The 14,001-nt window shown below is 31.3% G+C and overlaps 2 protein-coding genes across 2 annotated transcripts; both read left to right on the forward strand.

Moving 5' to 3' along the window:
* Positions 1–926: 926 nt before the first annotated feature.
* LOC115881718 (low-density lipoprotein receptor-related protein-like) lies at positions 927–12,795 on the forward strand. Its single transcript, XM_030899329.1, has 8 exons — positions 927–1,011; positions 1,509–1,632; positions 2,527–2,753; positions 6,532–6,707; positions 11,070–11,190; positions 11,995–12,195; positions 12,436–12,555; positions 12,610–12,795. The coding sequence occupies exons 2-8, from the start codon at positions 1,571–1,573 to the stop codon at positions 12,744–12,746; spliced, it is 1,044 nt and encodes a 347-aa protein (XP_030755189.1). The 5' UTR covers positions 927–1,011; positions 1,509–1,570; the 3' UTR covers positions 12,747–12,795.
* A 177-nt stretch (positions 12,796–12,972) lies between these two features.
* On the forward strand, positions 12,973–14,000 carry LOC115881452 (proteasome subunit beta type-3). Its single transcript, XM_030898927.1, has 3 exons — positions 12,973–13,116; positions 13,273–13,838; positions 13,894–14,000. The coding sequence occupies exons 1-3, from the start codon at positions 13,114–13,116 to the stop codon at positions 13,940–13,942; spliced, it is 618 nt and encodes a 205-aa protein (XP_030754787.1). The 5' UTR covers positions 12,973–13,113; the 3' UTR covers positions 13,943–14,000.
* The last annotated feature ends 1 nt before the right edge of the window (position 14,001 follows it).

A 14,001-nucleotide genomic window follows, 5' to 3' on the forward strand; every position in this document is an offset into this window, starting at 1 on the left:
TTAAAATGAAATTAAAATATATGTTTTGATATTTTGAATCGACGTAACCAATTTTCCTCTATTTATTTCCTAGCCTACTACTATAATTTTTAAACTATATAATCCTAAGCGGCAGCCTAACATAATTTGTTCTCTTAATATCTCCGGTTAGAGATAAGATAGAAAATTGCGGTTTGCGTTGATATTTTGGAAATTTTGTGCTCTATTTAACTGTGTAAAGAGAAATATAGCCTCCAATTTAATTTTTTTATGCAAACGCGCAATATCTGTTATGATGTCAAACAGCGCCCTCTAGCTACCACGAAAAAAAAATGATGGAAACAAAACTTATACTGGAGATCATTAAGGAAGAAAAGTTCTTTTAAACGAGCCCTAGTTTGTTTATATCGGTTAACCTAAACCAGAGTTATCCTTATTTTAATAAAAGCAAGTTTAACCTTCCCCCTCCACTTTATTTTATGAGATAGAGCAAAACACTCTATATCAAAAAAATTAAAAAATTCTCGATGATTACAATAGTAATATTTAAAATACCTGTTCACCTGCATATTTTTGAGAAAAACCCTGTTTTCTGATTGGCTATCAGCGAAACGCCCCCTAGCGGACATTTTTCGAACTTGAAAATAATTTCCAGCGATTTCTCTTGGTCGATTTACTCATAAGAATTTTTTCCCAAAGCTATGCGATAAGTAGTTTCTGAGATACAGCCAGCGTCCCGGTACCACATTGGTCTAATGTAAATAAAAAAGTAAACTACTAAAAGACAAATAAAAAAAAACGTTGTATCAATCATCAAAACAACCCTGTATAACAGTGTCTCAATTTAAATTTAACCCTCTTTTAATCCCCTACGGTGTCACGTGCTATCCATGGCATGGTCGAGTAATCGCGATATTGAATGTTTGTATTCGTCGTCCTATGAGAGACCAGTACACAGGACCAGTATAAATCCATTGCCCACCATGGAGTGCATGGTACAAAATTGATAAAGTTACGTGATCGCAGAAAAATGTAAGTAGGTATTTACTCTATCTAAATAATTAATATATTTTATTTGTTAAATCGATCTAGTGCTTAAAAATCTTATTTAATAATATGAATAATATTAATCAACATGTAAGAACTTATTGAAAAAATTCTAAAATATAAATGAATTATCATTCATTGAAAAATATCACAATGTCATAATTTATACCGTGTGATTTTTGAAATTTGGCCATTTTTATATTAAATTTTCAGAATTATGTATTTAAATTTCTCTCAAAATTCGGAAGTTTGCAAATTATTTATATTTTTTAACTGGAGGCACATTACGATAGTGTATTATGCATGACTAAATTATACAAAAATAATTGCTAGATATATACAGAGTTATTCTAAACTATGCTATCTCAAAAAAAATCACTGTATTTTATATCATGAATGAATAATCACGTTATAATAATCAATAAGTCATAAAAGTTATTCTATAATTTAAACAAAATAATATTTATAAATATCATTTTTAGGAATCAGCTCTAGTCTTAACAAGTTTGAGATCTAAAAAAGTATCATAATACAGCAAAAAAAGATGATTTTACAGCCTTCTAATGTCGAACTTACAAAAGTTTATTGGTATGACAAAAATAAAAGGTAAGTTTATATTTTAAGAATTTTTTAACGAATCTACCGGGTGCGTCTCAAAAGTGGCTCACCCCTGTAAATTTTTTATTTTTTCAGATAAAATAACGATATTTGGTATGTTAGTATATGACATAAATTGGGATTTATTGACGTATTCAATTGTTTTCGGTAACTTCCCGTTTCGCCGGAAATGACTACAACTTTTGATTTTTAAATAGCACCCTAGGTATTTTTTTACTTTATTCGATAGCAAATGATACTCTGAATCGAGTGACATATTATATGTCAACTTTTAACATTTTGGCATATGGTTTATTTGAAATTGTAACATGCGGTTCATAACGACAATTTGACCCAAAATACCAAGTGTGTAGTATCAAATTATTCTTAAAAAAATGCTTTTTCCAAATATGCTAATGAGCCACCCTCGTTCCATTTGGAAAAATTGAGATATGATTAAAAATACGATTTGGGCATCTTTTAACCGGCCAGGACAAGACACTAAAAACACTGGACGATCAAATCTATTTTTCCAAGGCTCCTTGATTAAAAATTAGTGTTTTTAACACAGCCATGGCACTCTAGATTGAAATTTAAAATAGAATTTTTTTGGAGTGACTATGTCAAAAATTGACATATTGTCATTCGATTCAGAGTGTCATTTTCTATCGAATAAAGTAAAAAAATACCGAGGGTGTCATTTAAAAATCAAAAGTTGTAGTCATTTCCGGTGAAACTGGAAGTGACCGAAGACAATTGAATACGTCAATCAATCCCAATTTATGTCATATACTAGCATACCAAATCTCGTTGTTTTATCTGAAAAAATAAAAAAGTTATAGGGGGTGAGCCACTTTTGAGACGCACCCGGTATAAACATAAGTAACAAAACGATAAATGTAGGGCACAAAACATGTCAGTATCGACCATAAGCAGAGAAGTTTACCAGAACAGTTTTAACAAAAATGCGATAATCAAGAAAAATATTTTTGGTCAACGATGGGTATTGAAAATCAACGAAGTTGAAGTTCTCAAAAAGAAGGAATCAGTTAAATGGAAAACGTATGCTTATATTTTCGTGTTTTGCAGTTTGGTGTTGGCAGTTGGTTGCGGAATCTTCTTTTCTTTTGGTAAGTTGAAAAATAAATAATTTAATTTTCTTGATGGACAAGTTCCAACATAATGGATATTTTTATAGTTACTTATTCTATAGGATACGAAAATCCTAGAATTGGTCAAATATTATTATGGGTATCTTATATTATCGCAAAACAATCTCATATACATTTTGGTTTGATAAGCTTGAGTGATTTTCAAGGAAAATATAAAAGAAGGCAATCAAACTTCACGGTCATTTAAGAAAATTGATGATAAATATACAGGATGCTTCAATACACAATATACCAAATTTATATATCCTATATAAAAATTCTTAAAAATAATAATTATTTATAGGAAATATTATTTTTTTCAATAAATTTCTTTATAAGTCCGAATATGTGATGAGAGTTTTTAAATTTCTGTTTTTCTTTAAGAATTTTAATTTTTCTGGCCAAAATAGTGGTAATGGGCATTACGCTTCTTTTAAGTGAATCAAACTACACGATTCAATTTCTCATTATATTGAAAATATAATATCTATTACGATTCGTTTATTTGAACAAATTACATACCGGCTGCGTCTTAAACGTGGCTCACCCCTATAACTTTTTTATTTTTTCAGATAAAAAAACGAGATTTGGTATGTTACTATATGACATAAATTAGGATTGATTGGTGTATTCAATTGTTTTTGGTCACTTCCTGTTTCACCGGAAATGACTACAACTTTTGATTTTTAAATAGCACCCTCGGTATTTTTTTACTTTATTCGATAGAAAATGACATTCTGAATAGAATGACATATCATAGATTAACTTTTGACATTCTCGCTTAATAAAAAATTATTTTTTAAAATTCAATCTAGAGTGCCATGTGTACGTTAAAAACACTAATTATTCATCAATGAGCCTTGGAAAAATAAATTTGATCGTCTAATGTTTTTAGTGTCTTGTCCGGGCTAGTTAGAAAATGCTCAAATCGTATTTTTAATCGTATCTCAATTTTTTCAAATGGAACGAAGGTGGCTCATTAACATATTTGGAAAAAGCATTTTTTACGAATAATTTGATACCACCTTTGATACCACACACTTGGTATTTCAAGTCAAATTTTCGTTACGAACCGCAAGTTATAATTTCAAATAAACCATATGCGAAAATGTCAAAAGTTGACATCTGATATGTCATTCTATTTAGAGTAACATTTTCTATCGAATAAAGTAAAAAAATACCGGCGGTGACCTTTAAAAATCAAAAGTTGTAGTCATTTCCGGTAAAACCGGAAGTGACCGAAAACAATTGAATACTTCAATCAATAACCAAAAAGTTAAGAGGCAACAAAACAATGAGATTTTTGAATGTCCGGAGTGCGGTAGACAAATAACATCACGTATTGGGCTTTTCAGTCACAGAAAGGCTCATGAAAGAAAACGCCTTGCGTGACCATCTTCTGATGCGTGTCAAATACTCGTCAGCGAGTAATGGCAGTAGTATGTATGTATGGTACCAAACGTGGTTGGGTATACCCCCAAGCCCATAATACAGTGTGAGTCTTAAATAAGTGCAAATATTTTCAGGGGTGGTATATTTCAACCCCAGGAACACGTCTATGAGGTTATTTTCGCTAAAAAAAGATGTTGAAAATCGTGTATTTTCTTTTAAATTTCCCTGTATATTTTTCGAAAACTTTTTAGAACTGCCTACTCACCGCAAATTTCCCACGGTATAATTTCTTAATCTCTGATATTACCATAGTTACGGCTTTACTCTATGGTTATGGCAATAAAAGGGATGCAAATACAGAAAAAATCCGGTGGCTCTCAAAATTTGTTAAAAAAAAATATTTTTTTTTAAATTTTCAAACTTGAATAACTCGGTTATTTTGGACTTATCTGAAAAATGGTAAAGAGAAAATATGTTTCTTTTGTCGAGATCTACCAGCCCTGAAACTATTTGCACTTATTTAAGACTCATCCTGTACTATATATAATTCTAATATATTTTTTAAACGAACCGTATGTTGTCAGTTGTCAGCAATGAATCAATTCTCATGATCCTTTGAACGAACGAATCGTAGAAGGAATAAACGAGCCGCATTGTGATCCGATTCAATTCTTACGATTCTTTTTTAAGACTCGTGCGTTCAAATTTTATGGATCCGTGATGCCTACGATTCATTATTGAACAAGCCGTATTCTGGGCAGTGATCCGATTCAATATTTACAATTCATTTCTATGACTCGTTCAAATAGATACTCGATTATATACCCTATGCTATTTTTTCGATCCATATCCACCACGACTCAATCGAACGAACCAGACTCTAAGCCAGTGGCGCAACTAGACACCGACTTTTAGGGGGGCTAAGCTCAATTAAAATATAACATTGATTTGAGGTTTAAACCAATTTTAAGAGACCCGCACCAATCATCAGGTGGTTGAGGTTGAGGAGACTAAAAAAAACCTAGCCCCCTTTAGTTGCGCCACTTCTCTAAACGGTGAATCGAACCTCACGACTCACGATTCATTTTTAATGCTCGTTCAAACGAACGACTCAATCTTTGCCCACCTCTACAGGGTGGTGTGCTTCAAAAAACATGTGCCATCTCTCGTGGGAAGATTCCTCACGTAAAAATAAGATTTATTTTTCATATCAACATAGGTCCGATTCTGCTTTGTTTCGTAGCTACAGGCTGTTAAAATCTTAATAATTTTTCGATTTATTATAATTTTCTTCCACGTACTTTTAGGGATTTGAATGAAATTTTGAGGGTAAAAATTACTATAAGTGCTACATATTTTAATGCTAAAAAAGTGTCGATAAATTCATCAGGGACGTGCATATAGGTTATCACTGGAATATTTTTCAAAAAAAAACATGTGCGCCACTGACTTTCTTCTTTTGATATCAAAATTGTATAGGACGTTTAATTCCAATTAAAAGTTATCTCTTGATATTTTGTCGAATTCGGCCTTCTTGATGAGATAAACGCAATTTTATTAATCACCATTAATAAAATTAAAATAAAAATGAAATTAATAAATTATAATTTTTTTACCTAATTTATTACTAAATATTATTACTATTAGTTATTATTACTATTAGTCCAACATACAGCAATTTTAAATAATAAAATTATGGTATTTAAAATAATTATAAAAAACCTAATTTTAAAAAGTTTTAACATCCTGTAACTCTAAAACTATGCATTTCCATACCCATGTTTATAGGAACGTTTTTTCATATTTTTTTGATGATGAGTACTTATTTAAAACTTTCTCAAGTTAATGATAATATTTTTTTTAAGGTTCCTATATTAGACTTGGGTCACGGAAATTAATAAAATTGCGTTTATCTCATCAAGGAGGCCAAAATCGACAAAATATCAAGAGACAACTTTTAATTGGCTTAAACAGCTTACACTATTTCGCTAACAAAAGAAAAAAAAGTCAGTGACGTACATATTGCTTCTTTAAGAAAAATATTCAAGTGATAACCCATATGCACGTCCCTGGTGAACATGGCGACAGTTTTTTAGCCTTAAAATATGTCGCATTTATAGTAACTTTTACCCTCAAAATTTCATTCGAAACGCTCAAAGTACTTGGAACAAAATTATAATAAATCGAAAAAATATTAAGACTTTAACACCCTGTAGCTACGAAACAAAGCAAAATCGGGCCTATGTTAATATGAAAAATACATCTTATTGTTACGTGAGAAATCTCCCCACAAGATATGGCACATGTTTTTTGAAACACCCTGTATAAAATACCATTATTTTATATTGAACTATTTTTTTTCTAGATCATAATATCTTTAGAACAGAGAACAGAGCAACTCCTAACGACACGAACATTATAATATACGATGAAAATGATGTTAAAAACAACAGATCAGGAAGAAACGAGTTTTTCCAAGCGCAAATGTCAAATATCACTGAAGAATCAACTGTTCAAAAACCCAGTGAAAATATAAAACAAGTAAGTACCTACGCAAAGTAAATTTACGATGCTAAAACAGGGCCGTTCCTGGCGAGCGTGCAGTGTGTGCACGCACGTAGGCGCAACATTTTGGGGGCGCAAAATCGAAGGGTCAATCAGTACTTTGTAACTAAAAAACCGATACGCTTTCTTGCCAATAAACAAATACTTAAACATACATCATAGGATAAAGTTTGCTTAGCGTCTTTTTTTGTGTTGGCCGCGCCGAATAAACAAGTCTAGGGCAATCTGTCGGCAACACATTGATCTCATCTATTTATTTTTCATTTTATTCATTTTATGGAAAGCACTGTTCATTAAAATGTTGTATCCTATATTATAGGGAGGGCTTGTTTCTCTCTACAATTTCCTGTCTCACAATGTACCGTTTGTGTCGGGGAAGGCATCATAGTTTCATAGTTGTCGATTTTCGAAAGAAATCAGTACATGTATATTATTTTCGATTTTTAGTTTATTGTTTTTATGTATTTCATATTTAATGGGTCAGTTTTTTTCTTAAGGGTACTATTTTTGTTACTAAATATTTAAGTTTTGTTTGTTTTATTTATTTAATAAATGTTTTTATACTTTAATTAGAATAGTTTTTTTTACATTTTCAATTACATATTGCTCGTTTGTCGCAGAATATAAATTCTTTAAATTTTTGAGATTAAGATTAAAATATACAGGGTGCTACAAATTAGAGGTACGAGCATTGGTATCTCGGTAACTGTAATAGATACGAACAAGGTTAAATTGGGGCAAAGTTGCGCTTTGCGATGTTCAACAAGATGATATTAAAAAAGTTTTAAAAATTTCAAGGATTGCTGAGTTTTTTCGAAAAAACGGATTTTTTTGAAAATCAATTTTATCTTTTCCTGTCGTTACTTTTTAGAAAATCAAAAAACTAATTGCACATTCTCATAGCCACTTTATTAGGGCTATCTGATGGAATTTTTAGATTTTCAAATTAGCTGATAATTTGTGAGATACAGACGCCAACTTAATTTTTTTAAATACGGGCCTGCATTTTTTATTTCCGGTTTTAAAAGAACTCGGTCTCCTGAGAACAATGATATGCCATACTTTATACTTTTTTTGTTTTGGGTACCTTTACAACAACAAAACTATTTAATTATTATTTAAAATAATTATTTCAAGTCCGACTCTGTTTTTTAAAATTATTTAATCTGATTATATTCATCCCAACAATATTGATCAGCATTAATTAACATTGAATAAGAAAAATCGAGCCAATTGGAAGATTCAAATAAATAATATCCAGGTCAGCAATTTAAAGATATTATTTTTAACTTTTTTTTTATTGTGAATTTGAGATCTCAGTGTGCGATCTAATAATATGCATAATATTAATCATAGTTATTATAAATAAATCAACTAGTTTCTAATGCTCTACATGTTCCAAACTGTTGCCACCTTCCCTATTACACAAATTAATTTTTCGTTCAATTTTATTTATAAAACTTTGAACTTTCTTCTTATACTTCCGAATGCATTTTTTACTTTGTCTCTCTTTATTATTAATGTTGAGACGTATTGATTTCACTTTTACTAATGACGTCAAGTAATGTCCCCCCGCTCCTGTGCGACAGGTCCAGGATCCTCGCTGGCCGGGAACCTGGTCATTGTTAAGTTTGAAAGCATATCAATATTGTAACGATGAATAGATTAGATATTTAAAAAAACAGAGCCAGACTTGAAATTAGTTTAAATAAATTGTGTTTAAATGTCCGAAACAAACAAAAATATTAAGTGTGGCATATCATCACGGCATATAAATCACACGGCAGGCCAACTCGCTTTGGCGGGAACGCTACGCGCATATCCTAGCGCACGCCGCCATTATGGGTGCCAGCAACAGAAATTAACCAGTGTCGTAGTCCTGTGGTCGTAGTCTTTGTCATCGAGAACATACAGTTACGGCAGCTTTGAGTCAGTAGCGTGCGGCTTAATTTATTTCATTCTTTTCTTGAGTGATATATTTTGTTTTTTTATTTTTGTTTATTGTGTGTGATATATTTGGTTTTTGTAGTTTAGTAGTACAATGGAAGTTCGAAGTTCTTTTAGTTTTAATACTCAATCATTGCCTACGGCATTCAAAGTAATTTTTATTATTAGGTATCCTACAAAATGACAAACAAGATTCATTTCTAAATTACTGTTTTTCTGATTATCCGTATCTATTTTTAATTTTTATGGATAGCTCATGACAATTCAGAGAGAAAAGGACAGAAGTCTCGTTGTTTTTTATAATAATGTTACGGATTCCGACGTAAACAATAAGGTCTGCCGTTTTTAATAAGATGTTTGCCAGATCATTTTGGCAATTTTCAGTACCCGTGTGTAATATTCGGACACAAAGTTTTTTAAATGTTCTAAACTGGGGATGAATTTATCCTGGATGGGAACAACGATAGGTTTACAAGATATTGGAATTACAAGAATTACAGGAATTACAAGATAAAGTTTTCGTACCAGATTTTTATGAGTGCAACTGTAGACTAAAATCTTGCATCTCGCGACAAGCTTTTATATAATATAAAATTCTGTAATGACGTTATAAGTCCATAATAAAAGTTTATTTTTTTCTTTTTAATGTATTTAAATAAAACCTTGTTTTTAAAAAGTTTTCTTTCTTAAATTTATTTTTTACTTTTTAGTTATGCTGGTTTCTCAGTGCCACACACTTAAACTCAATTCTTTTTCTTAAATAACTTCCTATGGGCATCCTAATAATATGTATATCGATTTTCATTAAAAAAGAAGAACTTAAAAAAACGACAGCTGTCAATATTGACAGTTCAAATGTGAGACAAATAAAATGAAAACCGACTATGGGGTAGGGAGCATCCAATATATCGATTTTTATCAAAATCGGACAACTTTAAGATTTTTTTGACAGCTGTCAAATTTGACAGCTCAATTTTTTTCTTTCATTTTAACCCATGGCCATCCTATATATCGATTTTTATCAAAATCGGACAACTTTGAAATTTTTTTGACACCTGTCAAAAATTCGGGTCATGCCTTGCAAGAAAATGTATTGTCATCGGGACTGAACCTACATGCCAAATTTCAGTTTCCTACAATGAAAGGAAGTGCTTCTAAAGATTTTCCCCGAACAAACATACATACAAAGCAAGTTAAATAAAAGCTTGTAAAATAAGCCAGGGACTGCTTTCCATTGGTAGAGATATCTCATACCATAACAATATTAGACACCCGAGCTGGTTTAAACTCTCTGTTCCCCTTCTGGTCCTCAAAACCTACAATATTATGACGACCACTATTATAAAATGAATTGCACTTGATGATATTATTATTATATTATGATGAATATTAACAAAATTTGCTATGTCGATTGATGGACATAATTTGTACGTAGCCTCTTTAGATTGTTCAATAGATATTTTATTGGGTAATTCTTGTTTGTAACTCCTGGCATGTTTTTTAATTTTAATTGTCTATTCTCTACAGTTAAATGTTTAATTGATTTTTTCATTGTTACTTTTCGAGGAGTATGCGCGGTTAACGATTCATTTGTTTAGATAAAAGTATTGTCTAAACAAAATTTAGTTTCAGTCAATTACAGTATTTTTTTTTAATACAACCCTGTCTCTCAATAGTTTATTTTCTGGGAAAATTTTTGATACGTTTTAATCCGGCCCTGACTCATAATGGTGTTTTCAAGGTCAAATTTTATAGAAATTTAAAACAATGGGATCTGGGCAGAGTTAGCCTTAGAGTTAGCCTGCCGTGTGATTTATATGCCGTGATGATATGCCACACTTAATATTTTTGTTTGTTTCGGACATTTAAACACAATTTATTTAAACTAATTTCATTGTACCCAGGAGACCGACTTCTTACAAAATGACTTCTTACAAAATCTGAAATATAAAATGCAGGTCCGTATTTAAAAAAAATTAAGTTGGCCTCTGTATCTCACAAATTATCAGCTAATTTGAAAAAAATACTATCAGATAGCCCTAATAAAGTGGCTATGAAAATGTGCAATTAGTTTTTTGATTTTCTAAAAAGTAACGACAGGAAAAAATAAAATTGGTTTTCAAAAAAATCCGTTTTTTCCAAAAAACTCAGCAATCCTTGAAATTTTTAAAACTTTTTTAATGGTATCTTGGTGAACATCTCAAAGCGCAACTTTGCCCCAATTTAACCATATTCGTATCTATTAGGGTTACCGAGATACCAATGCTGGTACCTCGAATTTGTATCACCCTGTATAATTGACTTAAATATAAAAAGGGCGCACCAAAGAATCTGCACGTAGGCGCCAGATACCGCAGGAACGGGTCTGTGCTAAAATACTGTTTCTTTTAGTTGCCAACGAATGTGACCAAATTTTATTGCATTAATTGTACAGAAGAGGAGATCTGTATGAAAACTGAAGAAACTGCAAAACCAAAATGTATTAAAGTACAAGATAGAAGGGATCCAACAGGTAATGTAATATTTTTTAATAATAATTGATACTTGATTTCAAATAAACTTTTAGTCACGTGACTAAGCTTGGCCAGCACAGCGTTGCCCACTTTTACATATTTTCTTTTAAGCAAAATATTTTAGGAAACAAAAATAAATTAATTGTAAATATATATAAACCGTTATTGTTTACATAAAAAGCTCACCTTCTTAGCAGCACTTAAGGGACTTAAATGGCTATTACTACCGCCTTCCTTATATTAAGCTATCTTGTACTCTTGTACCATATCGCACTAAAAGAGGCTCTAAAAAGAAGGTTCGACTGCAAGGTCTGCTAGTAAACATTTTTAAGTTTAAAGTATCACAACACAATTCATTTTAATAAGATTTTAATAACCAAAAACTCGTATTACAAAACTAAAGTGTCAAAACGAATGACAATGTCAGGAAATAAATAAATAAATGTGGCAAGGTTGACGTTGTTTACAGCAGAGCTACTACAATTACCAGCGGGAAATTTAAATTCCAGCTAGTCAGCCCGGCGCCGAATATGTCCATGGTTGGCAACAATGAATTTAAAAATCGCACTCTCGATTACGTAACTAAAAGTTTAATTGTTAACAAATATATATATATATATATATATATATATATATATACTTTTAGGAACATTAATAATTTTAATATTACAACAATATATATTTATCAAAACTAATTATACTATTCTGAGTCTAGCTCATTATACTATTCTGAGTCTAGTTCATCAAAGTTATCATTAGCAAATTATAAAAATTCAAACTTGGAATAATTATTATTCTCATAGGTTGTGGAGGTTTATGTAAAATTAACATAGAATACTGCAAGAATCTAGACAAAACCAAACAAGTATTTCAGTGTTTGCCATTAAAAACACTTCTCAAATGTCCTGAGAACACTTTTAATTGTGGAAATATGTGCATTGGGTTGGAAATGAGATGCGATGGACAAAACGACTGCATGGAAATGGTTGACGAAAAAAATTGTGGTAAGATCAATGATAAATAAACACTTCGGTCCAGAGAAAGAAGAGACTATTTTGACAGACGACATTCACAAACTAACAGAATATACTTTTATACTTTTACCAAAGAGCTTTTACTTTTATTTCTTAGGAAAGAGAAACTTATTTTTTTGTACTTTTGTACTTTTTTAAACGGCCTCAAACGGCCCTATATAAACCCGTAAAAAGTATAAATTTAACTGAAAATTATTTATTCTATTTAAGATTGTGAATTAAACACGCATTTTCAGTGCGGAAATGAGACTTCCTGTTTGGAGAAAAATAAAATGTGCGATGGAAAAGTGGATTGTTGGGATAAGTCTGATGAAATCGATTGCAGAAAAAGTATTTATAACTTTTAATTTCCTCTCATATTATGGTTTTACTAATGTTTAATAGGAGTCCGTTGTCAGGAGAATCATATCCCATGCTTGGACGATCAATGTATTCCCAAAGAAAAACTATGCGATGGAGTATTCGATTGCCATGATAAATCAGACGAGCCTATATGGTGCCAACGAGTTAAATGGTTATAAACTGTGGTTATAAAATACCTATTTATATATGTATTTTTTTAAAAATATACCAAATTACATACTAGCAGTTTTTTTAATCCCATCATGTGTTCAACAATACATGAACTAGTACAATTTATTATCTCTTAAAATTAGCCCAAAATCTGTTTATTCCAAGGATTCCAAGTTTATGCCTTTCAATAATTTAAAAAGGCATGCAACTAGTAAAACATGAAATAACAATGACATTCAAAAAATAACTGTCAAAAGTGTCAAAAAGTATGACAAATAAAAAATAAAAGTTTGTAAAGAAACCAGAAAGAAACCCAATCATCTTCACTAGTTTTTAAAGTATTCTTCAAGAAATACTGTTTCCAGTTCCATCAAAATGGTAAGAATATTTATAGTTTTACTTATTTCAAACGCATTATTCGTTTAATAAGCGAATACAAGCAAAAAATACCGGGTTTATTAGTTGGTTAAGGTTATGTTTAGTGACAAAGCTATTTGTTTAAAAGCTTTCTATTAAATTTTTAATGATTTTCAGTCTATATTAGCGTATAACGGTGGGGCCATGGTCGCCATGAAAGGCGAGAACTGCGTATCTATCGCTGCGGACAGAAGATTTGGTATCCAGGCCCAAACTGTCGCGACAAACTTTGAGAAAATCTTCGAAATGGGTCCCCAATTATACGTAGGCCTTCCTGGTTTAGCCACTGATACGCAGACGGTTATGGAGAAACTCCGTTTCCGAAAGAACCTCTACGAACTGAAAGAGAATCGATCAATTTCACCTAAGGTATTCAGCGCTATGGTATCTCATATGTTGTATGAAAAGCGTTTTGGCCCATTCTTCGTCGAACCGGTCATAGCTGGTTTGGATCCGAAAACTTATGAGCCTTTTATCTGTAATATGGACTTGATTGGGTGCATAAATCAACCAAAAGATTTTGTTGTGGGAGGAACAGCCAGTGCACAACTTTACGGTATGTGTGAAGCTTTGTGGGAACCAAACTTGGGTCCAGATGATTTATTTGAGATCACTTCTCAAGCCCTCATTAATGCTTTCGATAGAGATGCTATGTCTGGTTGGGGTGCCACAGTTTATATAATGTAAGTCTAGTTGATTTGTTGATTAGTTTATTAGTATTTATTCATATTTTTTTAGTGAAAAGGACAAGGTTACAATTAGAAACTTGAAGACTAGGATGGATTAAGTTATTTTTAAATTTAATTTCAACAAAAAACTTTTTTAATAAAATTATTTTAAGGAAAT

The sequence above is a fragment of the Sitophilus oryzae genome, unplaced genomic scaffold (assembly GCF_002938485.1).
Source record: "Sitophilus oryzae breed Bouriz unplaced genomic scaffold, Soryzae_2.0 scaffold_172_pilon_pilon, whole genome shotgun sequence".
NCBI classification, from domain to species: domain Eukaryota; kingdom Metazoa; phylum Arthropoda; class Insecta; order Coleoptera; family Curculionidae; genus Sitophilus; species Sitophilus oryzae.

What these genes read in the sequence shown, in the direction of transcription:
- LOC115881718 (XM_030899329.1), top strand. Translation starts at nt 1,571, where the DNA reads ATGATTTTACAGCCTTCTAATGTCGAACTTACAAAAGTTTATTGGTAT. An exon ending in TGGTATGACAAAAATAAAAG is followed by an intron (nt 1,633 to 2,526) that starts GTAAGTTTATAT and finishes CGATAAATGTAG; the next exon opens with GGCACAAAACATGTCAGTAT. An exon ending in TGAAATCGATTGCAGAAAAA is followed by an intron (nt 12,556 to 12,609) that starts GTATTTATAACT and finishes AATGTTTAATAG; the next exon opens with GAGTCCGTTGTCAGGAGAAT.
- LOC115881452 (XM_030898927.1), top strand. An exon ending in GGTGCCACAGTTTATATAAT is followed by an intron (nt 13,839 to 13,893) that starts GTAAGTCTAGTT and finishes ATATTTTTTTAG; the next exon opens with TGAAAAGGACAAGGTTACAA.